The sequence below is a fragment of the Nanorana parkeri genome, unplaced genomic scaffold, assembly GCF_000935625.1.
Source record: "Nanorana parkeri isolate BGI_ZX_2015 unplaced genomic scaffold, ASM93562v1 scaffold360, whole genome shotgun sequence".
Taxonomy (NCBI): Eukaryota; Metazoa; Chordata; class Amphibia; order Anura; family Dicroglossidae; genus Nanorana; species Nanorana parkeri.
Window position 1 is genome coordinate 478378 of NW_017306628.1, and position 27973 is coordinate 506350.

A 27973-nucleotide genomic window follows, 5' to 3' on the forward strand; every position below is an offset into this window, starting at 1 on the left:
AAGTTAGGAAGGGGGAGCAAACAAAGGTGACTCAGAAGAGGAATAAGAGGGGTAAGTACTTTTCTCTGACAAAAAAAGCCCTGTGTACACACAAACACACCTATTAGATGCAGTTTCACCTATATTAACATATGTGTTACTGGCTCTTTAAGACTGCTCATTTTACTTAGCAGGAAGTCTGGTGAAAAGGTTTGCATGTTCATTTTTCTGGCTTATCTAAAAATAGACTTTAGAAAACATGACAACGCTGGAAAAAGAAAAGGGAATGCAAGGGATAAGAAGCCCTTGGGGGATTGTGGTTGCTGTAGCTGTTTTTGTTTTCTTTTTTGTTTGATTTACTGCTTTATACAATAAAAATATCCTTGTGTCTTAAATTTTTATACAATATACAGACACGGAAAAAAATGACTTAAGGAGGTGTCTGTCAACTTCATTAACTTAGCATATATTGTTTGGAGACAGTGTGGTCCCATTACGTGTATAAAAGAAATATACAAACTTTAAAGCTGAAAATTACATTTTAATTGTTATTAAGCCCATAAACTTTTAGGTAAAATGCAAGAGCATCATTTACATACATGCCTTATTGCTGTTTCCTTTTACCTTTTAATGCCTTTGTTTCTGAAAAATGAGAACATAAAGGTCTTCCTGTGTACATTTGCATCAATAGGGTGGTTCATTGTCCTCCAGTCCAGGGTCTCCCTGGAGCTACACTTATGTCCATGCTCCCAGGACTAGACTGCATATGGAACAATCTAGCAGAGGCACAGATAGGCTTGTCTGTAAACTGCAGCGCTGTCCACCCACAAGGTGTTCGGTAGACAGCTTGTTCTCCTATAGTCAGCCCTTGTGTATGTATTGCAACAGTCCACACTCCACATCGGAAAGTTTCGGAGAAGTTGCAGAGACAGTAGCAGTAGAGTGCAGTGGCGGTCTTCTGAAAGATTATCTTTCAGAACAAGGTTAGGAAAAAAACATTAAAAGTGCTGCTATAACCATGGATCTAGAGAGAAACATATCATACCCAAGGGTTTAATACTACCTTAAGGGCTTCTTCACACCACTGACAGTGCGTTCCAGCATGGTTAGCTGCTGAAATGCACTGTATCACATGCTAAACACCCCCCTGCATTCTGAAGCGGGAGGAGGTGTGGTGGTGCATTGAAGTCAATGGCAACACAGCCACCCCCCTCCCCTTGCAGTGTGATCACCCGAACCAGAATGTGTGACACAACAATGCCTGCGTTTGTGTCCAGTGCAATCACAAAAAATAGTGCATGCACTATTTTTTTGTGATGCCCTCTCCCATCCCAGAAAGCAGGGGGGAGTTTAGTAGGTGAAACAGTGCGTTCCAGCAGCTTACCATGCCGGAATGAACTGTCAGTGATGTGAACAAGCCCTAAAGGTACTGTATGTTTGTTGTTTTAAATTATTCTGCCCCATCCATGAGGATTCAATTCAGAACACACAAAGCACTTGTCATGTACCTTGGTGGAGTCTGAGTTGATGAGGGCGGTCTCTCTTGCAGCTCCAATCACAGAGTGCCTGGACGCTGGAACAGGTGCACAGGGGCAGAGAAGAGCTTGAGTGCCGTATGAAGATACCACAGGTAAGTAAGCAGTCTCTGTGATGCTGACAATTCTTGAGCAGGGGGATTGCACAGAAGAGATACACTGGAAAGCTGGGTTCCAGGAAAATCGTGGTCATAACAAGCGGAGACGTTAACAGGCGGGCAGTGTGGTACCAGGCGACAGACAGGGACGAAGTCAGAAACAGGCCAAGGTCGGTAATGTGCAGGCAGCGCTGTACAAGGTGCCAGGCTCAAGCAGTGATCAAAAAACACAGGAGAGCATCGGAAGGTCGAGACAAGCAGGGATGATGATGGGTAATCAATCAGAACGCAGGAACACGGCTATAGCTGGCAACCACACAGCACCAGCCTATATAGCACCAAAGGCAACAGAGTTCGAATTACGAACAGGTGCATGTCAACGTACACACAGAGATGTGCGTGCATGAATGTGCACAGGTCTGAGCAATGATGCATGACCCGGCAAAGCTCTATGAGCAAAACCAGACATATGTGCACGTGCAGAACATTGTGCCCGAACCTTGGTTCTGGTTTCCTGACAGCACTAATAAAGTCTTCATCAACTGCTAACGGTTTGAGAGCACCAATAACTTAACTCAGTACAGGACTTCCTGTGGGTCATTTTGTGGGTTGTGGATACAAGGTTGGTCAAATGATAACAGTATAATTTGTCTACAAATTCTTTAGGATCATGTCACATCCATCTATATGCATGCAGTAATCATTGCCAGGCCAAAGCAAGGCGGGACAGGCACCTGCCTTGGGTACTATGCTGTGGGTACAACTAGGGCTCTCCTGTCTTTGCATCGCCTAGCTGTCTCCTGTACTGTGCAGGATTGAACTGTCAGACTGATAGATCATTCCAGCACCACTGGGAGATTGCAACTCTCTATACTAATAGACTCTCAGTATTATAGCTTTCATTAATAATATAACTGTTATATGTAAATTTAACAAAAAACTTTTTTTAACAACTTTTATCACCCTTCTTTCCAACTTTTCCCTTCCCAATGTGGGTTTTTTGCTGATTTTTATATTGTTTTGTAGTACCAAAGTTTTTTTTAAAATGCTTTGTAATAGAAACATGATGCTAGTGCCTTTATAAAATGGACAAAACGCAGAATAATTCATTTTTTAACTTGCTAGAATAATATTTGTAGCTAAAATTTTAGTGACACTAAATATTTTGATTGCTTTAGATTTTTTTTTTAGTATTTGTATATAAACATTTTTAATGTGTGTGGAGGGGGGAATGGTGGGATAAGAAGGGTGGGCGCACTTTTGGCACCTTCTCCTTGAGTGCCTTGCACATGCGCTTATGCATCTTAACGCTTACACAGGGCTTGGGGAACAAGTTGCCTGGGAGCTAAGTGGCGTAAAAAATTTGGATTTGAACTGTTTGGGAATTTTTAATGCCTACAGTTTTAAAAAGTTGCATTTATGATAAGGAAGAGAAAAAAACTACCTTCGGCATACAGTAAACTTACATTCGTTGTCTAGCACACTATTATTCATATTATGGACCTTCTTATCCACCTTACTGCATAAGAATAGTGCTGGAACATGTTTTCTTATTGCAGTGCCATATTCTGCATTAATGGTTTTATTTTGTAATTCTATGGTCTTGCATTTGAGCGCCTTTAATAAAATCAGATATGTTTATGCGTGTAACTACCTGAAATATGTCAACTCTGGTATTCATTTATAATGCAACTCATAATTTTTCTGTTAAAAAAATAAAACTATTGTTGGGTACATGTTGGAACTTCTAACCTTTTGTCGCTGTCTCCATTGAAGAGCTTCCACCTCACATTTTATCTTTGTGGCACCATGACAAGAAATGTGGGGAGTGTTACTGGGTCAGAAAGGTACAGGTGCAGTAAAGACCTGACCGAAGTTCTAACCTTTACCTACTTAAAAAAAAAAAAAAGTTATTAATCTTATATTTGCCTGTCTGAGGTTAGCCTATAGAATAAAATAAATAATCTCAGTCAATTGGAAACCTAGGGATGAAGAAAGTGAAAGCCAAAGGAGGTAAAGTAGGTTTGTACAGAGAGGGAGCTTACAACAGTCTCTATATCATTTTAATAAAAAAAGTTTGCTGGAAATGTTTCACAATGCATTATTGTTCTCTTATTTGTTAATTGCTCAATCATAGTAAACCATATCCAAGACACTGAACACTGAGCAACACCACTTTCCACCATGTCCATGTGAACATTGTTAGCATCATTTTGGAGTGAAAAAAGAACCATACTGACTAGGGATGCACCGATTCAAGCATCAGTATCGGGGGCGATACCGAGTATTTGCATGAGTACTCGTACTCGTGCAAATATTCCGATACAAAAAACGAGTCATCTTCAGGGACCCGAATCCGCCGCACACAGGACCTCCATCGCGTCTTCAATGAAGCAAGATGGCCGCGAACTCACTTACCCTTACGAGCAGTGCTTCCAGTACTTTGTATTGGGCTTTGGATTTTCTAAACTACTTGTTGTCAGAAAAAATATACACTCCTTTTAATTATACTTATTTTAATAAAATCAATAGGAAGTGGTTTTTTTGATGCATTACAAGTATTATTGTATCCCTGAAAACTTTCTCTGCATATTATACCCTTGTGTATAATACGTTTCATCATCAGGGTCTGAGCATTACTAATGGAATGGTGTGTCAGTGTGATATGTAGTAATTTTATAGTGGTTTATAAGTGATAAAGTATTCATGGGAAGTAAACGTGTACATTCAACCAAAGCTTTTCTTTTTCATTTTGGATAGCACGCAGACAGATTAGAACTCCTTTTGGGGTTACTGCTGTCCAAGGCTCTCTCAGAGGTATTTCCTCTTTTGCCGTGACAAAGGTTTCATCAGACGGGAAGTGAGGGAAAATCTGCAACAAGGGTACAAACAGTAATACATATCTGACAAGGGCTCTAGGCTTACCCTACTCTAATGAAAAAAAAATATTTCTCTGTTGCTGTTTCCTGCCTGGTGAAACTTTTGTCACCGAAACAGTAAGTAAGAGGAAATCTCTCTAACTTAGCTCCAGGCAGCAGTAAAAACTGTGCCGATTTTAATCCTTTACCACTCTGTTCACAGCTGGGCATACACTTTAAGGAAGAAGTAGTCCTTTGGTGTCAAACCCTCTCCGTTTTTAAATTTAAATTTCAGAATGTAGTGCCACTATGAGTTAGTCACTTTTCCATGGCACTCATCCATCAGTCATGTATTATCCTTCCCCACTGTGGAAATAAGATACTTGGATGAAGAAAGTGGAGTCCTCTATCAGCTGTACTGGCTGCCAGTACAACACAGAAAATCTTGGAGACTGCAAAGCATAAGGGAATAGGAGATCCAAGCACAGGTCTGCGCTATTAAATCTACTCGTGTATGTAATTTACAACAATTATTATTCTTACTATTACAACAGTTACTATTATCATTATCAATCATTTTATTTACAGAAAGCTAATGTATTCTTAATACTTTATACTAGATGTGAATGTTGGTAGTCATGCCTAAGTACTAGCAGTCTGTATTCCTTTGTGATGGGTTTGCATTCATCAACCACTGCCAGAAAGGAACCTTTTCTAAATAGAGTGCTGTCTTTATATAGAAACACTTCTGGCTTTCACGTAACAAACTTGATTGCCAAATGTTCTTATCAGTGAACAGAGCAGGTTGTTCTTTTATCAAGAGAACAGAATGTATAATGGCATCAAAATTAAGCTTTATTCAATATGCTGGATTGCACTGGTAATTACAATTTAGTAATGATAGCAAGAAAGTGTGTGTGTGTGTGTGTGTGTACACATATTCATCTTCTGCATAATGTCAACTTGTCACCTGTTTCTAATTTTTGGTCTACTAAGGCTGTATTTATACTTGATGCACTCCTATGCCAACTGTCTTGTCATGCTCCTGTTCTATCCCAGTACACTGGCTAGTCATTCTATCACACCAGCTAAATCATACAAGGAGCACCAAGGCTGACCCTAATAAGAGGGTTATTCACAAACCTAGCCGAATGATCAGGCGTAGCTCCGGCTGATCCTTCGGCTAACTTCGGCCGCTGGAGCCCTTCAGTTCAGTAGAACAGAAGTGCTGCTGTACGGGCTATTCACTATCACTATGAGCTGGGCGGAGCGGCTGACTCTGCCCAGTTGCAATGACAGATCAGCGTCCCGAGGGTACCCGGGGAGGCTGAACTATCATTAAACAATGACAACTTGGCGGACCCGGCCGTGATGTCAAGGCTTGCTCCGCCCAGTTGTTATTCATTGGCCGGGACCTGCTAGAAGAGTCTGGCAGGTCCCGTCCAATAGGAAACAGTTGGGCAGAGCTAGCTGTCACTGCTAGCTCCACCAAATTGGTTTTTTTCAATAATTTTTATTTAATTTTTTAAATGTATCATTTATTTACATTTGTTAACCTTTTTTTAAATGTATCATTTATTTACATTTGTTAACCTTTTTTTTTTTCTTCAACTCTCTTCACTTTTTTTCTATTCTGCTCTGTACCACGGAGGTACTGAGCAGAATAGCTGAGCCGAATGCCGCTGTTTTTGGATGGGCTGAGTCGAACTCCTTCTGTACTTTGGCTCAGAACCGAACCGAAGCCAGCCGAAACAAGCCGTTGTACGGCTGATTTCAGCCGATGTACGGCTAAAATTAGCTGTACAAGCCTGAAGTGAATAGCAGAACAGCGTTCGGCTCACTTCACTTCGGGTCAGTTATTCACTCGGCTGCCTACGGCAGCTTTGTGAATAACCCTCTAAGTCTTCAGTTCAGTTCCTGGTGTACAGATTCAGAGTAGGTGAGCTGTAAATGCACTGTACACCATACCACAATGTACTGTATTTAGGCAATGGACACTACCTTGCCATGCCCCCAGTTATGTAGACCATTACAAATTGTTATGCCAAAAATTATTGGTCAAACCCAGAATTGTTTTCCCCATTACATTTTCTTTATTTTGGCTTTGCAATATAGAAACACGATAATTAGGAGATAAGATAAAGGTTTTACTGCAGAAAAAAACACTTTTGGCAGTTAGATAGAACTGTTTCATAGACATCTGTACATCAAACCAGAAATAGGGACAACTGAGGAGGAAACAGGGACAGAGGGATTTGGTTCCACATGAGGGACCAACACATGAGGGACAGTTGGGAGAGGTATGGTATACCTGTCCTCCAATAAAAATGCACATGTGCATGGACAAAAACAATGAGGATCGAGGCAAAATCCACTGGAAGGAAGAGCAGAAGTCTGGAAAATGTTATTACACTTGAAAATGTGTTGCTGTCACCAAAATGATGTGTGGGTGGCTCTCTGCTGCCCTTGGCAACCATGCCATCCTTGACCATGGCCTTTGTTGGCTATCCAGATATCTGGCTGACTTAAGTGTAATAGCTGATATCTGACTTAAGTGTAGTCCAGCATTATCTGCAGTCAAATATATACAATTGGTAAGATAATTATAGATTTTGAGCTTAGAAAAACATGAGAGAAAGTAATATATGTTGTCTATAGCAATAATAGAAGGTCTTGCATTCATTTTCTAAAGTGCAGTAGATGAATATCACAAGGAGTCTCCTTGGCTTCTATGGACAACCCAGAAACTTTGAGGCCCAGTTATTATTTGAGGAGGACCTACATAGTTCATTCATAAACAAGCACGTCACATTTTCCTCCCTCACGGAAAACAACACAGATCCTATCAGAGAGAATGGACTCGACATTTATATTTTATCAGGCAGCTGACTGAAGAAAGCAGGTCATCCCTATAGCTTTCACAGAGTTTGAAGTTAGATTGCAGTTGTCAGGGCTGAATGTATCATTAGACCCAAGGGGAACAAAGCTTATAAGGTGTCTGTATTCCTGCATAACATGTACAGTATATCAGCTTGTTTCCTTTTAAAATAACAGAAAATATTGAATGCACTGTAGGAATACTTTTTGTAAACTTGCTGCACAATAATTTGTGAGGGTTGTGACTTGAGGTAGTGGGTAGAGCTTAGAGCAGTGTTCCTCAACCTTTTTTCAGTCACGGCATGCTAAAAAAAATAATACACAAAATCTTGAGGCAGCCCAGTCTAAAATGTAAAAAACATGCATTAAAAAAAAAGTTGCCCCTCCAAAATCCATAGCAGACCCTTATCCCAGATAGGGGTCTGGTATGAATTTTCAGCTTTGACCCCACTCAATTACATCAGAGTCCCCCCTTTAATGTCAGGATCCGTAGCTGTGGCAGCATGGCAGAAGGTGAGAGGTGAAGTAAGCCTCAATGGAGGATAACTTTTTTCTGATGGATCCCACCCTTCCTGGATTAGTATCATTCATTTCCATGTGCTGGCCAAAATTTCGAGGCACCCCTGGGGAAGACAGAAGGCACCCTGGTTGAGAAAGGCTTGCTTAGAGTTTGAGATTTTTATGTCCATGCGCTTGTCTGTTTCTAAGTTGTTGTGATTTAACATAGCCAAATATTTTAAAATAAGTGATTCACAGAACACATCTTTTATATTTCATGAAGTATAAATCACTTCATTCACTTGAATGAAGTATGACCATATAGCAATATTACACCTTGATGTACAATTAAAGGCAAAACATTTTTTTAGATTTCGATAGAGTAATGAGTGGATGTTATTGTTGTATGTGTCCCTGATAGGGAGATTCACTCTGTCTGATTGCCCTGATCACCAATGAAAATTAGGGTAAATCCGAGATTTTGCCACCAGAACAGGAAGAGAGGGGACATCTTTTAGTGAGGGCATTTGTTCCCTTGACATCCTTCTAAGACAGCCTTTCTCAAGGCACCCTTCCGGCCTTGTCAGGGGTGCTTTAAAATGTTTGCTTAAGGGGGTAACTCTGATGTGATAGGGGTTCATGATGCATAGAGGGGGCTTCTGATATGAAGGGGGAAACTTCACATTGTTTTCTATTGCCTGGGGTCTACCCCTAAAATGCATACCAGACCCCTGTCTAAGATTAGGGTTTGGTATTGATGTGGGGAGAGGGGGCACATATTGGTTTTTACCTTTTAGACTGGGTGTCTCATTATTTGTTTAACTTTTAAAAAGTGACATGACTGAAAAATGTTTAAGAAACACTTAAACATTTGAAACACCCTCACATTGGAACTATATCCTCTCACATCCTGTTGAGTCTACAGGACAGAAAGTGAAAGGAAATCTCACTAATGAGACACAGATGGCATAAAATAAACGACAGTGGTTTTAGCCCTCCCCTACTTTATTCAAATGAGGAAAAAAGTTGGCTTTAGTTATACTTTAATACCTTCTCTACACAATATACTCCATGCAAATAGAATAATAACAAAACATGTAGAGAAAAAAAAACAGTCCCATTTTGGGAGATAAGGGTGTATATGTTTTATTTACTTATTTTAGATATTTATATAGCATCAAACATTTACACAATGCTTTACATACTTTACACACACATCAGTCCCTGCCCTCAAGAAGCTTAAAATATCCCTCCCACATGAATACATGCACACACACAAACATGTGTAGGAGCCATTAACCTACCAGCATGTTTCTAGAGTGTGGGAGGAAAGCAGAGCACACAGAGGAAACCCACACAAGCGCAGGGAGAACATGCAAACTCAATCCAGATAGTGACCTGACTGGGATTCCAATCCCAGTGCTGTACAGCAGAAGAGTAAGCCACTGTGCTGTGATGTCTTCATTTGCATATGTTTTTTTTTAATGGTTATTTTTACGGTATTTTATCTGTATCAGTTAATATCCACCAAATATGAAACATAATTACAACATACCCCCAGTATTGTGTTAACCATGAAGGCACTGATGAGCAGTGTTCAGGGCAGCAGGTGCACAAGGGAAAGCACCAAGCCTCAACATTTATAAATTGGTTTAACTTTCTCATTATGTTTAATCTTTTGACTACCTATGGACTGCAGGGAATGTTAAGGGCAGGCAGAGGGATTTTTATAGTTGAAGAAACATGAAATTATCTCTCCCTTCTCTTGTGTAATGGTCTGAACTGTTGAAAAGTAATTCTGCTTGTAAAGCAGACCATATGGTTCCCCCGATAGCACATTCTAGCCTTTTCTACTAAACTACTATATGATACAAGGGGCATAGTCTATACAAAAGGGCACCATCATGCATGTGTGCCTAGGGAAACATGATGTCTAAATAGGGCCCAGCCTAGCTTTAGTCTTGTTTTCTCAAACTCTTAGGCTGGGTTCACACCTAGGCGTATTACGCATGCACGTCTGTCGCGCGACCGTCACGCGTTTTTTTACCGCGATTCGCGGTAAAAAAACGTGCGACTGTCGCGCAATTCTGAAGGCTACTTGGCTGTATCCCAATGGAAAACGCCCTCCAAAACGTCCCAAAGAAGTACATGTACTTGTTTGGGCGTCAGCCGTTTTGTAGGGCGTTCAGACGGGCGGAAATACGGAAAGGTGTGAACCATACCCATAGAAAACAATGGGATTTTCATGGTTGTACGTTTTGTAGAGCATTCATAGAGCGTTGAACGCCCGACAAAACGGAAAGGTGTGAACGGGGCCTTACAGCACAATATTTGAATGATATCGCTTTAATTTTAAACAATTTGCTTTACTTAGCAAATTTTTAAAATAGTTTTCTATATCAGTATGCATTTAGTAGAAAACATGTTTTTATTCTAGTATTGCCTCCATTACTATTGTTTTTGTTTTAATATATACTTTTTTAAATATAAAGAACATACATTTTCCATTATTACAAAAACTAGAACATTCTCTGATGTTTTGTAAAAAATAAAGAATTACGAGATCACCCCATCAGCATCTGCTTTATATCAGAAAGTTCCCTGTTTAACTTTGTCTCTAGGGAAAGTTGCAAGTTGACCTCTAGAAGGGGAATTGCTAGCACAAGAGAAAACTAACGAGAATGTACTCCAAAGGGGTGATTTACTGGAGAACATCAAGACATGTTCTACCTAATTTATGGAGCAGAAAGTTCTTCTTATGTACTTTACTGCAAATTGAAAATATAACAGAAAGACACCTTAAAAAGTTAGAATTTTCATCTGTACCAAATTTACTCTTTGTTGCCAGTTGTTTTGGCCCTGCTTTTTTCTTTTTTTTTTAATAAGCTGTGATACATATAGAATACAACCACAGTTGGCGATACGTTACATTGTAGTTATAACCTATACAGTATCATCAAATGCAATCATTAGTGAACATATACAGCAAAACAAGCAGTGTTTCAACCAATCTTTCAGATGAGGCCTTCAGATCAGAATCCATGGTGGTGGAGAAGAATTAGGAGAAAATGGGAAAGAGAAGGACGGGGGAATTGTGATCTGTATGTGGTGTCCTGGGTTGGACTGTGCCCAGCAGGACCAGAGGCAGAATGATGTTGTCATCAATCAAAAGATTAGTAATCTGCAATCTATCCATCTGGTTGTCATAATCTGTAAGAATTGGTCAGTTGTTTTGAAAAATAGCCAGGGTTCCCAAGTGGATCTGAACTTGTTCTCATTTTTCTTCAAGGAAGAGGTAAGGCCTTCCATTTGATAAATATCAGGTTTATCAAAGCATTGGTGAGGGAGGATTTTTATTTGTAGATGGGCACCAAGTTTCAGAATGGTTTGAGTTTCGAACAGGGCCAAAACAATTGAGTCATGGTGCTGGTTTCAGAACCACATCTTCCACATACGGAGGGGGGTGAGTTACTCATGTAGTGTATCCATGGGACTTTGTGCCATTTAGAATTTTGTATCCCATTTACTGGAATTTGCTTGCAACTTAAGATTTATGTACGAGAGATAATATACACTCTGGGCAATGAAAAGCAAGCCTTGCTCAGCCTCGCATTTTTGCAAGAAGGGTTGACTATATTCAGGGGGGTGGAGACCAACAATGAATCATAAAAATAGCGTGTCAAGAAGATGCCTTCCTCTTACACATAACTTCAAACATTGTAAGGGGTCTACCCAGGTCCTGAGACCTAGGGATCGCCAGTAGAAAATATCTAAGATGATATGAGCTCCAGGGGTTGAAAGAAGGTTCCAGGATTCTAAGTTTCGAGTGAGAGAGCCAGCATCTGTCAGACAAAGTCCAATAGCCTATACGTATCTGCCTTAAGTAAGGAACAGAGATTCTTTCTTTCTATACTGGAGAATAAATCTGTGCTATCACAGGGGTCAGCAGCAATGGGGAAGAAGAAAAACCCATATCTTTCACTTTTTTTTTTTTAGCCTCTTGAATCATTGTGCTATTAGTGGGATGTTCTAGAATCTCTGAGGGAAGAGGGGGAGAAGAAAAGCCATAGGAGTCCAGGGCTGAGAGATTCCTTGTGTTCCATGGTAACTCAATGTTTATGGCTGCAGTCGCTAAACCAATCTACCAGTCTGTTAGGTTGGGTGGCCTTATATTGGCCCTGCTTAGTGTTTGTAGTGCAAGTGGCATTACATATTAACTATATTAATATATTGGTGCCAGGTCGTTGTTTTTTTATGTGTTCATTTATGTGTTCATTTTTAACAGTGGGTGCTATGGCTCACATTCTGCAAACAACATAATAAACACAGGTAACATTATTGCTGGACATTAACTCTTAATTGAACTTCAAGCTTAAATCAGCTAAATACCTTCCAGGTGCATCAAAATAAATGGTGTTCAATGATGTAACCCATCAGCATACCCTTGCTCTCTGTGAGGAAGCAGTGGTGTCTACAGAGTTAGAGTCCAATCTGCAAAGCTAATGCTCGCTGACGATTGGAGAGCTCTAGCTTGGACTCAGCAGTGGACGTGTTGGAGCTCTGCAAAGAGTCCACTGCACTGCTTCCACATAGGCAGCAAGCTGGCAGGGAACAATCTTTTCTACTTATGATGTGGCAGCTTTCTAAAGAAAACCAACTGATTTTGCTTTTTGATGCACCTGGAATTTTTTTTTTCTGATTTCATCTGAAAGGTCAATTGGGCTTGAATTAAAATGCTATTTCTTCATAGCAGCAATTAGCTACATTAGTTCATAACTATGGAAAGCAGTCATTAGCCTTTATTTGTAATAGTCGTGTGTAGTGTGTATAGGGGGTTAACATGGACAATTTTCAATATAAAGTTACAAATGTTCTTTTACTACCCTGCTGCATTGTTTGGAATGACCATCCTATAGAAGGTCTCTCAAAGAAAAGAAGGTGTTGAAAGGTAGCAGTGTTAATAAGGATTTGGTATGGACAGTCTAGAACTTTCCAATGATTCCTGACAAAAGTATCCGAATTGTCCTGTTTTAAAAAAAGATTGTACCTCAGTATGGTTTGTCGGTGAGGATGAAAAATATTGCTTCTAAACACTTAAGGTGCCCATACACCTTACGATTATCGGACAAAACTTTTCGTCCGATGATCGAACCATCGTATGATTTTCGTACGACGGCCCCATCCTGCCCCGATTATCGCAAGGTTCAAATCAGCGGTAGTTAAAAATAAAGACCTGGACGACTTGCGGTAATTGACCGTAATTATTTTCGTTTGCGCAGTACGACTTTTGACGGACGGAAACGCCACCAACCATGCGAACATCGTGCGATCGACCAAAGTTTTCAAACATGCTTGACCGTCAAAAGTCGTACGATTGTACAGTACTATCGGTCGGGCACTCTATTCACACGTTACGATTGTCGTACGACAAGTCGATCACATACGATTATCGTACGATAATCGTAAGGTGTATGAGCACCTTAAATTTAGATGTCAGACAGTATGAACTTTTTGCCCTAGACATGTCTATGAAGTCAGTCAGTTTAATTATCAGTTAATTGAATCAGCCAGACTTGTAATCAGTATATGTCAGCATCATTTAGTGCAAGAAGTGGAGAAATCTAGAAAGCAAATGCATTTTTTATGATAGAGGAAGCAGATTAACCGAGAAAAAGTTATGAAAGATCTATTTTTTTTTCTGAAGAAAAGAAATGTAAAAGTTTAGCATCATTTTTATATGACTAGTACCAATATAATGTCATTATAAGTATGTGAGCAGAACAAACTTCAAATAAATACTGTATCTTATGTACTATTGTTGATACAAAATTAAGTATACACTGACTGAACTGTCTATTGGCACCGTTATCTCTGTCTATAATTAATGAGCATGCAGAATATTATCATTAAACACAGTAACAGCCCTACTGCTGAGCAGAATTAGCACATGACTGTCCTACACTGTGCCAGGTAGAGATAGAAGTCTGACACAGTGCCAGGCTGCAATGTGACTGCGATAGAGTTTCTGAAAATTGATCTCCAAGCTGAACAGAAAATGTAGTCCTAAATATGAAAAGCTGTGCTTTTTGTTTCTGGATGCTAGCACTAGACAGAAAAGTCCTTTCACAAGATGTTTGGCTTTAGGGGTAAAAATAGGGTCCTGCTTCTATGTGCTGGACACACAGCAGCCATGTGAAATGTAGGCTGATTTAGCATGGATCCTCCTCTTAATCCAAATAGCACTCCAATAGAAACATGCACCTAGTGAGAACTGTTCTCTTTAGGGCCTCGATTAGACGGTGGCTGCCTGTGAAAAGCGATCTGTGATGGCATTTAGGATTTTTTTATCCCAAGAGGGATATTTTAATGAACTACCATACTGCAACTGTGTGCCAACCTCTGTGGTTGCTTTTGGCACAATGTTATATCATTTTTGCCACGAAGGAAAGCATCTTGGCCGTGGCAATGTATACAGCACTCTCCAGCAACAATGCTAACATTGCAGCAGGTGGATGGGGAGCGTTAAAGCTATGAATCAACTGCCTGAATTTACCACCCTTTAGCCACCTGTCTTAGTTTCAAGAGTTCATACGGGCAGCAGCCTCCACTGCCCTCTTAAAAGTGATCCATGGTGGAGCAGTGGCTGACTGGCATTCAGGAGGTGATACTGCTTCCTTCTGAATGCAGGTTATTTATTTTTTCAATCCCGATGGGGATTTGTATTGCTATACCTCAACTGCGTACCCATGCATTTTCGGCACGGTCCCATTCATTGCAATGATCATGTATGTCAAGCGGCACCGCCTACCAAAAGTGACATGTAAATTTTTTTCTTTTTGGCCGCAGTACAGACATTGTAACGCTCCATTCACACATGAGAGGCTTTCCATGCGCATTCAGCTGTACAAATACGCACGGAACCGCTGTAAACATAACAAACAATGCATTTTAATGTGCATTGTTCAGACTATTGCAGGGATTGCGCGGTACATGTCCTGCAAAATGGTCCAAGCACAATTTCAGGGGCGGTTTCTGCACGTTCGCGGCTAGCCGCAAACTAGTGGAATACGTGCAGATGTAAAGATTTTACCAATTTCGTACCGTGCGGTCCTACGCACGGAAAGCCATACGGGAGACGCAAACTCTATATGTGAATGGAGACTAACATCAACTGCCTGCCGTTTTACCGTCCCTTGCCGTACGCGCGATCGAGGCATAAATGAGGCCTTAGGCTTAGTTCACATGGAATTCAACTTGTATAAGAGAAGTGTAAACACCAAGTTTTCAGCAAGCTTCCAGCAACTTTCTTAAAGCCTTTAAAAGCAAAATTCAGCTCGAGTTTGGGAATGTAATCATAATCTTAAATAGGAGTGCTGTCACTTTAACCCCTTCATGACTGAGCTTGTTTTTGGTTTCTGTTCGTAAATGACTGACACACTTTTGACATTTTTGCTGTGTGATTCTTCCACGTCAGTAATATACTTTCTTACAAAGTGCACCCACACATATTATATATTGTTTTTTAGAGGACAGATAGGGCTATATATTTATATCACATATGTGTGTCTAACGCCTCACTTAGCACAAATACAAATTAAAAAAAGAGGAAAAAACGTAAAAAAAAACTTTTTTCCCCAGTTTTGATTTGTAGTATTTTTTTTTAACAAAACCAGCACAGCTAAAAAAAAATGCAATACATACATTCATTTATTTGTCCCTTATTTTTAATTTTTTTACACTTTTCACTATTTTTTTTAATTTATTTACACTTTTCACTTTTTTTATACTGACAAATTTTATTTATTTAATTATATCAGGCAGTCATTGTGAATTAATCTCACTATTACTGCTTGATAAATTAATACATTTTTTTTTATTATCAGGCTGCTTCAAACTTCAGAACAGCCGATAATAAGTTAGTGACACTGATCCTGCAGCAGTTCAGGATTCAGCTGTCAGTGAATGTTTCAGAAAACTTAAACATTCTACTTTCAAGAATAGATACATTATGTGTCTAATACATAACATTTTGTATCTATTCTTGAAAGTCAAAAGATAAAAAAAAAAAAAGCCAGTATAGCTTGAGAGAGATATCTCTCGATCTATACGAGCTGTCAGAATGCCGGCAAAAGCCGACATGTGTGTCTGCTTTGCTGTGACTCTCAGACACCCGATATTAAGGTATCGGGTGTCTGAAAAAGGTTAACCCTTTCAGTAATGGATCTCTAGATAGTTAGACATCTATTACTGAAAGGTAACCGCTGATTCTCAGCGGTTAGCAGCCTTCTAGTGCAGCAAATAACTCGTCACGTACAGTGTACATGACGAGTCATTTGGTCCCTTTGTGGCTGGACGTACAGTGTACGTCTCCCGTCACGAAGGGGTTAAACAAGCTGCTAGCAAGCTTTCGACAAGATTTAAGTTGTACTAAAGCTTACTAAAGCCTGCTAGCATCTTGTTTAAAGTGACAGTCAGCGCTCATATTAAAGTAGGCCTTTACACTCACAAATCAAATTCTACCAATGCATCCCTCTATGTATGATGATTAATAATAACATAGACATGTCAGGTGTAAAATGCTGTGATTTTGAAATACTTACACTTGCAGAGCATTCACTTCCTGCTTTGAAAGGGCAAAATGACTTCAGTTTGCCAAAGCAATGCACACTGGGATTGCCTTGTCATCAGCAGAGCATTGCTGGGAAATCTCATCTGCAATCTCATGAGATCTCAGGGAAAGGCATTTTCCTCCGCTGAGATGACGTGCATGGTCACATGTCCTAGTCACGTCTAGTCACATGTGCAAGAAATCCAGAAAGTAAAAGGAGAGCTAGTAATCTGGCCTTAGTAAACATGGCCACTGTCAGAAGACTGGGGAAGAAAAGAGAAATAAGATATGCAAAGAATACAAAGCCGGCAATTATGTAGAAGTGTGTGATTGTAGATTGTCATTACTAAACATTTCTAAAAAGTGTGTTTGTTGTTATTTTAAAGATATGGGTAAAGGTCCGCTTGATCTGTGTTTACATTCCCAAACTTGGGCTGAACAGTTCTTTAAAGGCCAAGTTTACTTTTTGGACCATGTTTCATGTTACATCCATAGTCTGGTCACATGGAAACCCCCGCCCCCCTCCTTTTGTATTAAAGTAGTTTCATATTGCTGCAGTATACTATACTATAAACTGAATGTATATCTTTTTTTAGCTGCCATTCTGCAATGGATAACGAAGCATTTGACTGCCAGAGCTGTAAGGAATCTCTCTATGGAAAGAAATACACCGTTAAGGATGATAATCCCTACTGCGTCAAATGCTTTGAAACCCTTTTTGCAAATATATGCGAAGGATGTAAAAAACCCATTGAATGTGATGCCAAGGTAATACTAACCTTCATGTATGTACCTATTTTTAACAAGCTGTTTGCCTTTTATATTTGGCATAAATGAAATTAGATATTGCAGAACAGATTAAGACACTGCAAAAATATATATTACTCTTTAAATGTATGTGGGCCTTGCTGAGTAATCAGCAGTGGACAATCAACAGTTTATTGCCCTTCATTTACCTCTGCCAAACTATTACAATGCGCAGCTAATTAGCTGCTTACAAGCAGCATGAATCTGAACCATAAGACAGTGTTCTGTGCCTGTACAGTACACAGAATGATTCATGAAGGATTTCAAGTTATTATTACATTTTGACATTAAACTGTACACTGCCAGATGTGTCAGAAACAAGTTATCTTATCTAATGAATGAATAGCTACAAGTGAAAACATCTTGTAGTAGGTGACAGATTCTTTCTAAGGGCTGGTTAACACTAGCCCTGTTAGGCTGCATTGGGTAGCATTGCTCATCGCAGTCCCAACACAACAACAAGGCAAAAGCTTTGCTTTGTATCGAGCGTGTTCACAGCAATGCAGCACATTACAACATATTGCAATGCATTGCATAGAAATAAAATAGAGGTTTTTTTTTTAAATAAAAGAAAAAGAGCACTGCAATGCATTAGAGCAAGTGATTTGGATTAAGAGATTTATCTGGAGGAAATAGGATTGAAAAACACTAGACAACAGATGACATTAAAACACATGCCAACGTGCATAAAAACACAATGCAATAGTCATACAAATGCATGTTAATACATGCATTTTCAAAGAGTTATGTGCAGTATGGTATGAAAAGGTCCTCAGTGTCCTTTTCTCCAGTTCAGGTCTGTTAGTCTGCTCAGTCTTACGGAGAATAGTAGCCTCTATGTAGGGGTGCTGCTTAAAATGGAACTCAAGCCCCAAGGTTGCATGCATTCGCATCTGTAGAATCAACATAGAAAAATCTTTATCTGAGGTCCCGCATATAGACCATATTTTAGGATGTACACATATAAATGTTTGTGCTAATGTTCATGTTTACAAGATACAGTGCAAATGCATGCTATTGGAGTCACCTAGCATCCTTCATTGCTAGGGTGCAGGAAGCTCAAGCTGCTTAGAATCCTTTGTTGATAGGATGCAGATGGCTCAAGCTGCTTAGAGTCCTTCATCGCTTGGGTGCAGATGGCTCAAAATGCTTGAGTCCTTCATTGCTAGGATGCAGGTGGCTCAAGCGGTTTAGAGTCCTTTGTTGCTAGGATGCAGGTGGCTCAAGCTGCTTAGAGTCCTTTGTTACTAGGGTGCAGACGCTTTAAATTGTTAGAGTCCTTTGTTACTAGGGTGCAGACGCTTTAAATTGTTAGAGTCCTTTCTTGCTAGGATACAGGCAACTCAAGCTGCTTAGAGTCCTTTGTTGCTAGGATGCAGGCAAGTCAGAGTCATTTGTTACTAGGATACAGGTGACTCAAGTTGCTTAGAGTCCTTTGTTGCTATGGTGCAGATGGTTCAAGCTGCTTAGAGTCCTTCATTGCTAGGATGTAAATGGCTCAATGTATTTAGAGTCCTTTGTTTGCTAGGATACAGGGGACTCAAGCTGCTTAGAGTCCTTTGTTGCTAGGGTGCAGACGGTTCAAGCTCCTTAGAGTCCTTCATTGCTAGGCTGTAGGCAGCTCAAGCTATTTAGTGTCCTTTGTTGCTAGGATACAGGTGACTCAAGCTGCATAGAGTCCATTTTTGCTAGGATTTAGTCGACTCAAGCTAGAGTCCTTTGTTGCTAGGATGCAGGAGGCTCAAGCTGCTTAGAGTCCCTTTGTTGCTAGGGTGCAGGTGGCTCAAGCCAACTAGCATCCTAGCAACCATAAGAGCACCTTTGAACTAAACAATGCACAAACTTTACATGTGTAAAGAGCACTTTTTCCACAGGATCTTTCTTGTCGGCTTCTGCTAGAAAGATTCTGCATGCTTGTTTCCGTGTTTTTATACTATTGTGTGCATGAGCCCTAATTCAATAGAGATGTACTCAGTAGCTCACCAGCATTTTTCAGCATCAACTGATCTTTGTACGAGTATAAAATCCTAGGGTTCTGGTGTACAGTCTAAATCCCCCAATTCCTTTTACCAACCTAGCCTGCAAGTGCTGAATATTGAGGTTTAGTAGTTAGTAAACAAAAAAAGTGTTAATATTACATAATTCTTAGTGCTCCTATACACAATTACTCTATAACCCTAATACAATCTTCTCTAAACTTTGACTTTCTATTTCTAAATTACAAACCTCAAATGGCTTACCTTATAACTTTTTAGCTGACAAGACACTAGGATTTGCAGGGTCTTATGGAGCCACCCTTGTATGTGCTAGTAAGCTGGGTGTGTCTCCACAAACACACAGGCACAGCAAAACCAAGCCACTCCTCTGCTCCCTTCTTTTCCCTTCTCTAGGCTAGTAGATGGACAGTTGCTGCTCTGTCTCTTGTTGTCCTGTACTTGACAGGAAGTTCAGGGAAGCACAGCTGTGACAGTTGGGAGAGAGCTGTTCTAAAACATAATGACTAAGTGCTTGGGCAAAATTTTAATGAAATACTTTGCTGAACAATTTATATTTGTTTGATCTGGATTCATTAGTGAAAGAAAGTTTAAAAGTTTAACACTACTTAGTAGTAAATAGCAATAAAATGATCAATCAACCACCACATCAAAATCAATAACCACTGTGGATCTTTCCCATAATGTTTCAAGAAAAAACATAGATATATTTTATTCATACATGAATAGTTTTATATGTTTATTTTGAAGGATCTTTCCTACAAAGACAGTCATTGGCATGAAGCTTGTTTCAAGTGTGCCAAATGCACATGCTCTTTGGTAGAGAAGCCATTTGCTGCCAAGGATGAGCTGCTGCTGTGCATCGATTGTTACTCCAATGAGTATTCCTCCAAGTGCTTCAACTGTAAGGCCACCATAATGCCTGGTAAGACTTCTTCACCACAAGCAAATAATTTATGGGACTGTTTATGAATTTTTAGTTACAATACAATATCCTGCACTTGAAACAAGGACAGTGATGACTAACCTTGTTAATCTATGTTTATCACCTTTGCATAAACTGTATTCTACTAAAGTATTACAGATTTATTTTTACAAAATGAATGTTCACATAGAATAAGGCAAATCTGTGCTGAATGTATTGGGTATTGGAAGTTAAAAAAAATCTTCACCATATTGGAGAAGAGGTACAGCCTGGAGAGGAGGTAAGTATTGTCCTCAGTCTTCAGGGTGAAAAAAGGCTATGTATCATTCAATCCAGAAGACTGAGGACATCTTGTAGTGGAGAAGAGGCACTGCGAGATACACCCTGGAGAGAAGGTGAGTATTGTCAACAGTCTCCTGGGTGAAAAAAGGCAGGGCATCATTCAACCCAGAAGACTGAGGACATCTTGTGGTGGAGAAGAGATACTGCGAAATGCACCCTGGAGAGAAGGCGAGTATTGTCCACGGTCCTCTGTGAAAAAAGGCTGTGCATTATTTAACCCAGAAGACTGAGGACATCTTGTAGTCGAGAAAATGTACAGTGGGATAAGGCCTGGAAAGAAGGTAAGTATTGTCCACAGTCTTCTGGGTGAAAAAAGGCCAGGCATCATTCAACCCAGAACAACTGAGGACATCTTGTAGTGGAGAAGATGTACTGTGGGATACAGCCTGGAGAGGAAGTGAGTATTGTCCTCAGCAGGGGCATAACTAGAAATCACAGGGCCCCATAGCAAAATTTTGTGTGGGGCCCCGTGAGTGCTAGTTATGCCACTTGCAGAGCCCACCTGAGTGACCCTGCAGAGCCCACCATAGAGTCTCTAGTGGAGAAGAGATACTGCGAAATGCACTCTGGAGAGAAGGCAAGTATTTTGGACAGTCTTCTGGGTGAAAAAAGGCTGTGCATCATTTAACCCAGAAGACTGAGGACATCTTGTAGTCGAGAAAATGTACTGTGGGATACGACGTGGAGAGAAGGTGAGTATTATCCACAGTCTTCTGGGTGAAAGAAGGCCAGGCATCATTCAACCCAGAAGACGGGACATCTTGTAGTGGAGAAAATGTACTGTGGGATACGACGTGGAGAGAAGGAGAGTATTATCCACAGTTTTCTGTGTGAAGGCCAGGCATCATTCAACCCAGAAGACAGGGCATCTTGTAGTGGAGAAAATGTACTGTGGGATACAGCCTGGAGAGGAAGTGAGTATTGTCCTCAGCAGGGGCGTAACTAGAAATCAGAGGGCCCCATAGCAAAATTTTATATGGGGGCCCACTTGCAGAGCCCACCTGAGAGTGACCCTGCAGAGCCCACCATAGACTCTCTATAGTGGGCTCTGCAGGGTCTCAGGTGGGCTGCACACCTCTTTCCTGTCAGCGCTGTCCGCCTCCGTAGTCGCCGGGGCCCCGCCTCATCTTCTGTCCCCGGGCCCCACCTCCTCTTCTATCGATGGGCCCCGCCTCCTCTTATATCACTGGCCCCACCTGCTCTTAGGTCGCTAGCCAGTGATGTAAGAGGAGGCGGGGTTGCTTTTAGACGGGCCCCGCCTCCTCCTTCACTGCGAACGCTGGCCTCTTCTGCCGTAGCTGCTGGCTGTCCCTGACACAGCTCCGCAGCGGCTATGAGGGGAAACGCCACTGCTGAGCTGTGTCAGTGACAGCCAGCACCCTTACATGCCATAGCGACCCACACGACATCAGAGGGATGCCCTGGCCGGGCCCCCCTGTGTCAGGGCCCCATAGCGGCCGCCTGGGTCGCTATGGCGATTGTTACGTCACTTTTCCTCAGTCATTTGGGTGAAAGAAGGCCAGGCATCATTTAACCTAGAAGATTGAGGACATCTTGTAGTGGAGAAAATGTACTGTGGGATACGGCCTGGAGAGCAGGTGAGTATTGTCCACAGTCATTTGGGTGAAAGAAGGCCAGTCATCATTTAACTTAGAGGACTGAGGACATCTTGTAGTGGAGAAAAGGTACTGCGGAGTACAGCCTGGAAAGGAAATGAGTATTGTCCTCAGTCCTCTGGATTATATGAGGCTGGCTGGGCAACATTCAGTGAGGAAGACTGAGTAAATTTAGTAGCAAAAAGGAATTTGTGGGGGAAGGTTGGATTGAAGGTGATATTGCAGAGTTGGGCTTTAATCAGGAGCTCTGTAATTGAAACAAAAGGCTGCCATTGAGTTCTAGTACAATTTACATATTAATGATGGTTGCAGCTTGTGTAGCTGCTGATGACTGATTGTTTTCAGCTGCCTTCACTGTTAATGTTGCAGAGTCTCTTAGCAAGGAAGGTCTTAAGTCAGCAATGAAGTCAAACTAATACTCTTCCTCATGTCCTTACTTGCCAAACAAAACTAGAACTACTATAACAGACAACAAGAACCAGGGAATGTATTTTAGACACCCTGATTGGAAATGTTTGCTCATGCTACTGTGGTTGTTCTAACAATATATGACATTTCAGAGTGAATAAAATCTTTCATTGTGTACATTTCTTTACACATGCCGTACATTTTTTTTCTTCTTGCAGGTTCTCGTAAAATGGAGTACAAAGGGTGTAACTGGCATGAAACATGCTTTGTCTGCCAAAGCTGTCAGCAGCCCTTAGGAAGCAAGCCATTTATGCCCAAACAATCCAGTTTATACTGTGTGCAATGTTTTGAGAATCAGTTTGCAAGTCACTGCAAATCCTGCAAAAAGGTAAAATGTTCTGGTACATTTTGAGTTGAATTATTCAATTGGCCTCAGCATTTTTTCTGTAAATACTCATAGTTTACTGACAGATGTTGTATGGAGATAAGACAATGAGCATTGGGGAGAATGTAGAAACCCACAGCAAAAATCATGAACAGTGAGACATGATTGGCTGCTGTGGGTCACTGCATTATACACATTATTAATGCTTTTAGCACTGCTAAAGACTTTTGATACCTTTTTTCCACTGGGGAGATTTCCCATTGCTTTTTTTGTCCCACTAACAGCAGATAAATATAAAATATTAAACACACTGCCAGCAGGGATCCTGACAGCATTAACAACTTGAAAAAGAATGCTAACCCTTCTCTGCTCTGTCCAAAAAAAAAAATACAAAAACATTTTGCTATAGATTCACTTTGAAGCTGAACTGAAAACTGAATTTTAACTGTCATCGGTCTCTTGTAATCCCTCTACAACGGGGTTGGGGTGTGAGGAAAAAAGCAGCACAAGGAGCAAATCAGTTCATGTGCTGACAAGAAGCATACTGTTGGGAGAAGAGAGCAGATTGACAGAAATGAACTTATTTCTGTGCTGTTTCTCCTTTTACTGTCGAGTCTGGGGTGGGTCCAGGATGGCATTGGCTCAGAGGAAGTGGGTTGAATGATGCTGGCAATCAGACTAAGGACATTTAGCAACAGAAAAAATGTATTTAGGGGGACATATGTATATTTACTGAATATTGCAAAAAAAGCTAGTTTTGTTATTTTATCTTTCAATGTGCTACTTATGTTTCTCTTGTTTTGCTTTAAGTATAATTATATTTCTTATTTCATCATCTGAAAGAGCTGCACAGCACTAACATGCACCTTGCATTTTGAAATAGGCTATCACCAAATCAGGAATTTCTTTCCAAGATCAGCCGTGGCACAGTGAATGCTTTGTGTGTTCGAACTGTAAGAAGATGCTGGCGGGACAGGAGTTCACTGCAAAAGATGAGGATCCATACTGTTTAGAGTGCTTTGGTAATCTGTATGCCAAAAAGTGCACTGCATGTGCAAAGCCTATTACTGGTAAATTCCATATTGTTAGTAATCAGAGCCAGAGATGCGGTCCCCCTCCCCCTTTAGGTCTAGTAGGAATGTTAGGAGGGACCTTATATGTAAAAAAGTAAATAAATGCGTGGGGTTCCCCTACAAATTCCTACCAGATCCTTAAGGTCACCCCAGTGCCCAAAAATTGACAAAAGAAAATGTGGTGTCCCCCTATAATTCCATATCACACCCTTAATCAAAGCAGTGGCCTGACAGGACAGGAAAGGGGGGGGCACGAGTTAGCACCCCCCACACCAAACCAGGCCACATGCCCTCGACATTGGAAGGGTACTTTTTCAGGGGTGGACCCCCTGGAAAAGCACCTTGTCCACAGGCCGATGAGGACAAGGGCCTCTTCCCCACAACTCCAATCTCCATTGATACAATCCACTGGTCCATTACATCGTCCAGCGATGTAGATCCTCATCAATCATGCTAAACAACGCCCCCCGACTCACCAAAATAAAGAACATTTCTGTTGCCCGCTGACCGGTCCGCTACCACTGAACTCCAACCTCAAAATTACGTAAGAAATGGGCGTATCGAGTCGTCACAACTTGCTGCGCCCATTTGTTTTCATTCCATGACAGCTCTGTGTCCTCAATTGGCATGTTAACAAAAGGGCTCATCGAATCCCTTAAGGGTCTGGTATGAATTTGTAGGGAAACCCCCCACAAATTTTTGTTTTTTTTACATCGGGTGTCCCTTCTAACGTTCCTCCCAAACCTAAAGTGTCTGGTATAAATAGGGGAGGGGAACTGCACGCTGTTTTGTTGTGTTTTTTTTTGTATACTTTTTTTGAACAACTAGCGGGGACTTGGTCTGCTTCGGCAGACCGTTCTCCCCGCTCCAACTGTGTGTTCGGCTTTGCCGAGCCACAGCATGTGCGTTCAGCTCAGCTGTGTGCTTCGGCTGCCTTCGGCTTCTGTACGCGTTATTGAGACAAGCATGTACAGAAGCAACCCTTTGCTTCGGCCGAACCAAAGGGTTGCTGTAGCCGAAGCGAGCCGAAGGATTAGCCGAAAGTTCGGCCACATCTTTCGGCTCTTTAGTGAATAACCCCTATATATTCTATTGAAATTAAAACATTAACAAATTACACATTAAAATAAAATGTGAAACAGACAATATACAGTACATGGTTTGATGTTTATTCGTTGTGTGCACTTCAGGCCAGTACAGCAGACTTGTAGTATATAAATTATGGAAGATTATCAGATAAATAAAAAAAATCTATTGAATTGATCTTGAAGGGAGCAGTAACAGAATCAAGAAAGTAAAGGTACAGTTACCCTTTAAAAAAACACAGGCAGAATGATTTTGTTGTTGGTCAACTGGCTTTCTGCTGGTGATCACTGGAATATGACTGTGAATATCAGATAAGAGTGCGTTGTTAAGATAACACACTGCCCCCTACTGTCAAGAGGCCGTGAGAGATTGAATACTACACTGCTATAATGTTCTGTAGTGCGTTGTTCTTTTGTTGCTAATAATAATAATAGCAAATCATAACCTTCTAGACGTCATTTTGTCTCAAAAGATACAGTCAATAGATTTATAGATTTGAGGATCCAGTGCCTAAATCCAATACATAATTAGTACTATTGGTATTACTGACAAAATGCATAGTGTACCAACCTAAATCTTTAAAAAAGTAAAAATCTTTGATTTCACAAATAGCGCTATGGGTTTTCAGGTTTAAATTTTTTTTTTTAATAAACTTTATTACATTATTTAAACGTATACAACAAAATACAAGGTGTAGTCTAAAGTACAGTTATAAGCCATAGTGAAGAAATCCATACCATTGGTTATTCTGTTTTCATGGGTTTGTTAATTTTGAAAAGAGGAACAAGTTGACCCACAAAATGGGTTCTATAAAACAGCACATTCTTATGATGCAGTCAGGTAGATGGTAGGCTGTTAGGGAGGTAATGAGTTAGCTAGTGCAGATATGGCTAAGATTGGAGATTCTAGAAGGTTTTATCTGAAACCCTATGCACAATAGTTGGAAATCTTAACACAATATTAAACCTGTACCTGATAAAAAGAGTAATACATCAACCTGTTGCATGCAAGGTTACTTATTTAGTTGTTTAGTATACAAGACTAGTGTGTGAGCAGACATATGTCACATTGTAATGCCCACTGGCTGAGTAAGAGAATAGGGTTAATAAAAGAGGGGGAGAAGTAAAGTGAGGTTTAGTAAATGGTGCTATGGATTGAGAGAGCACAGCAGCAGTTATCTCCTTTCATAAATAACGCTCTCAATGAAAATGGGACAAAGGTAAAAGTAGCGAAGGGAAGAGTGACTTCTCTGACTCATGCTTGCCTGTGTAAATGACAGCTTGAGCTATTGAGCACTGAAAACAACAGGCTTTTTCAACAGCAGATAAGAAGAAAACAAAATATTTGGAAAAGAGTATGAAGTCCTAGCTGCTGGTTGTAATTAAGAATATGTAATATTTCTATAAAATATCTAAAATTTACCTGACAACATTTTTCATCCTTCAAATCGTATTTTTTAAAATAAAGTGTATACAAATTCACCATGCATTCCCTTTTAAGCAAAAGTGCAGTTATAGAAAAGATACACTATTTGACGTAATAGTTCTAGTCTTTTTGGACCTGTGCTCTTGGAGGGTAACAGATTCCATATATTAGGATTTCTAGTTATACATGTGAGATAAATCTTCCAGCTAGTATATTGGGACCTATGATTATCATTTTACATTGTATTTCAAATATGAACATTTTTGAAGTATATTTCTAGATGCAACCATCCTTGTGAAACCGAACTGAATTATTGCACTGTTGTCAACTTGACAGCTACGATTAAGCACAGGATGCCTCCAATCAATTCTCATATGTCTACCCTTGTGAGATTCTTTGTGACTCACTGTTCATACTAAATTAAGTGCCAAGCAAAATATTGTGCCGGTTGCTATGTGACAGTTCATTCTGGACACATATTGAGATAAAGACTTCTTGACAACGTTATATGGACCACGTACTTTGCTAACACGAAGGTATCACATCTCACATTTGCCAAAGTAATCCGATAATTCTTATCATTGCAGGTCAAGGAGGTGGTAAATACATCTCATTTGAGGATCATCACTGGCACACTGATTGCTTCACATGTTCAAAATGCACTACTTCACTTGCTGGACAAAAATTCCTCCAAATGGATAATGGTATACTGTGCCTTGAGTGTGGCCACGACTTATAAATTCCTAAATGTGTAGTGTTGTTGATATGTAGTTTTAAGCTTCTGTATTGCAAATCACACATAAGCATGCATGTCTACCATGTGGGTCATACCATTTGGGTTCTTAGTTTTATCACTGGTTGTCTTAAATTATCTACTTAGATATTACGGCATTCCACACTATCGCAAATGCATTGGAATTCTAAGAGTAGTATAAAATACAGCCTTGAATATTTCAAACAGAGTCCATGGTTAAAGGTGCTTGAGAAACCAACAGTCCATAACAATGTTATAATGATACAGTAAGTGTATTAAAAGAAATCTGCTTGCCAGTATTTGAGATGCCAACAGTTTTTTATGTGAAGCCAAATTAAAAAGTGAATCTGTGTCTTTCCCATGCATGGTAAAGCAACAACTTCACTTTAATGCAGCAGCCTATACATACTTTCTTTATGCTACTTTCTGCCGCTGGATATGAGAAAAATGAATCAGTTCCCATCCCCTACATGACAGTGCTGATGCTTGGTAAATGGCTATTCAGGCACTAGGTGTTGTCACATGGGGTGGGGAGAGTCTTCAGCCCGTGTAAGCTCCAAGCTGTGACTCTCATTACTCTTTGTTGCTGAATGGGGCAGCAGGGGAGTAAAGTGATGGTAAGTAAAGGCTGCTGGTGGGACCAACATTAAAAGGAGAATTATGGGGTGAGTGAAAAATATTCAGCCGATGACTGACTTCCCAATC

General features: G+C 40.4%; 1 protein-coding gene across 1 annotated transcript in view; it reads left to right on the forward strand.

Annotated features, from left to right (window-relative positions):
- Window positions 1-27485, forward strand: part of FHL5 (four and a half LIM domains 5) — a 43691-nt gene extending 16206 nt beyond the window's left edge. The window contains exons 2-6 of the mRNA XM_018558806.1: window positions 17050-17221; window positions 20005-20179; window positions 22764-22933; window positions 23814-24000; window positions 27102-27485. Coding sequence (XP_018414308.1) covers window positions 17063-17221; window positions 20005-20179; window positions 22764-22933; window positions 23814-24000; window positions 27102-27253 — 843 coding nt within the window. The 5' untranslated portion in view covers window positions 17050-17062 and the 3' untranslated portion in view covers window positions 27254-27485. The remainder of the gene's footprint in view (window positions 1-17049; window positions 17222-20004; window positions 20180-22763; window positions 22934-23813; window positions 24001-27101) is intronic.
- Window positions 27486-27973: the final 488 nt, after the last annotated feature.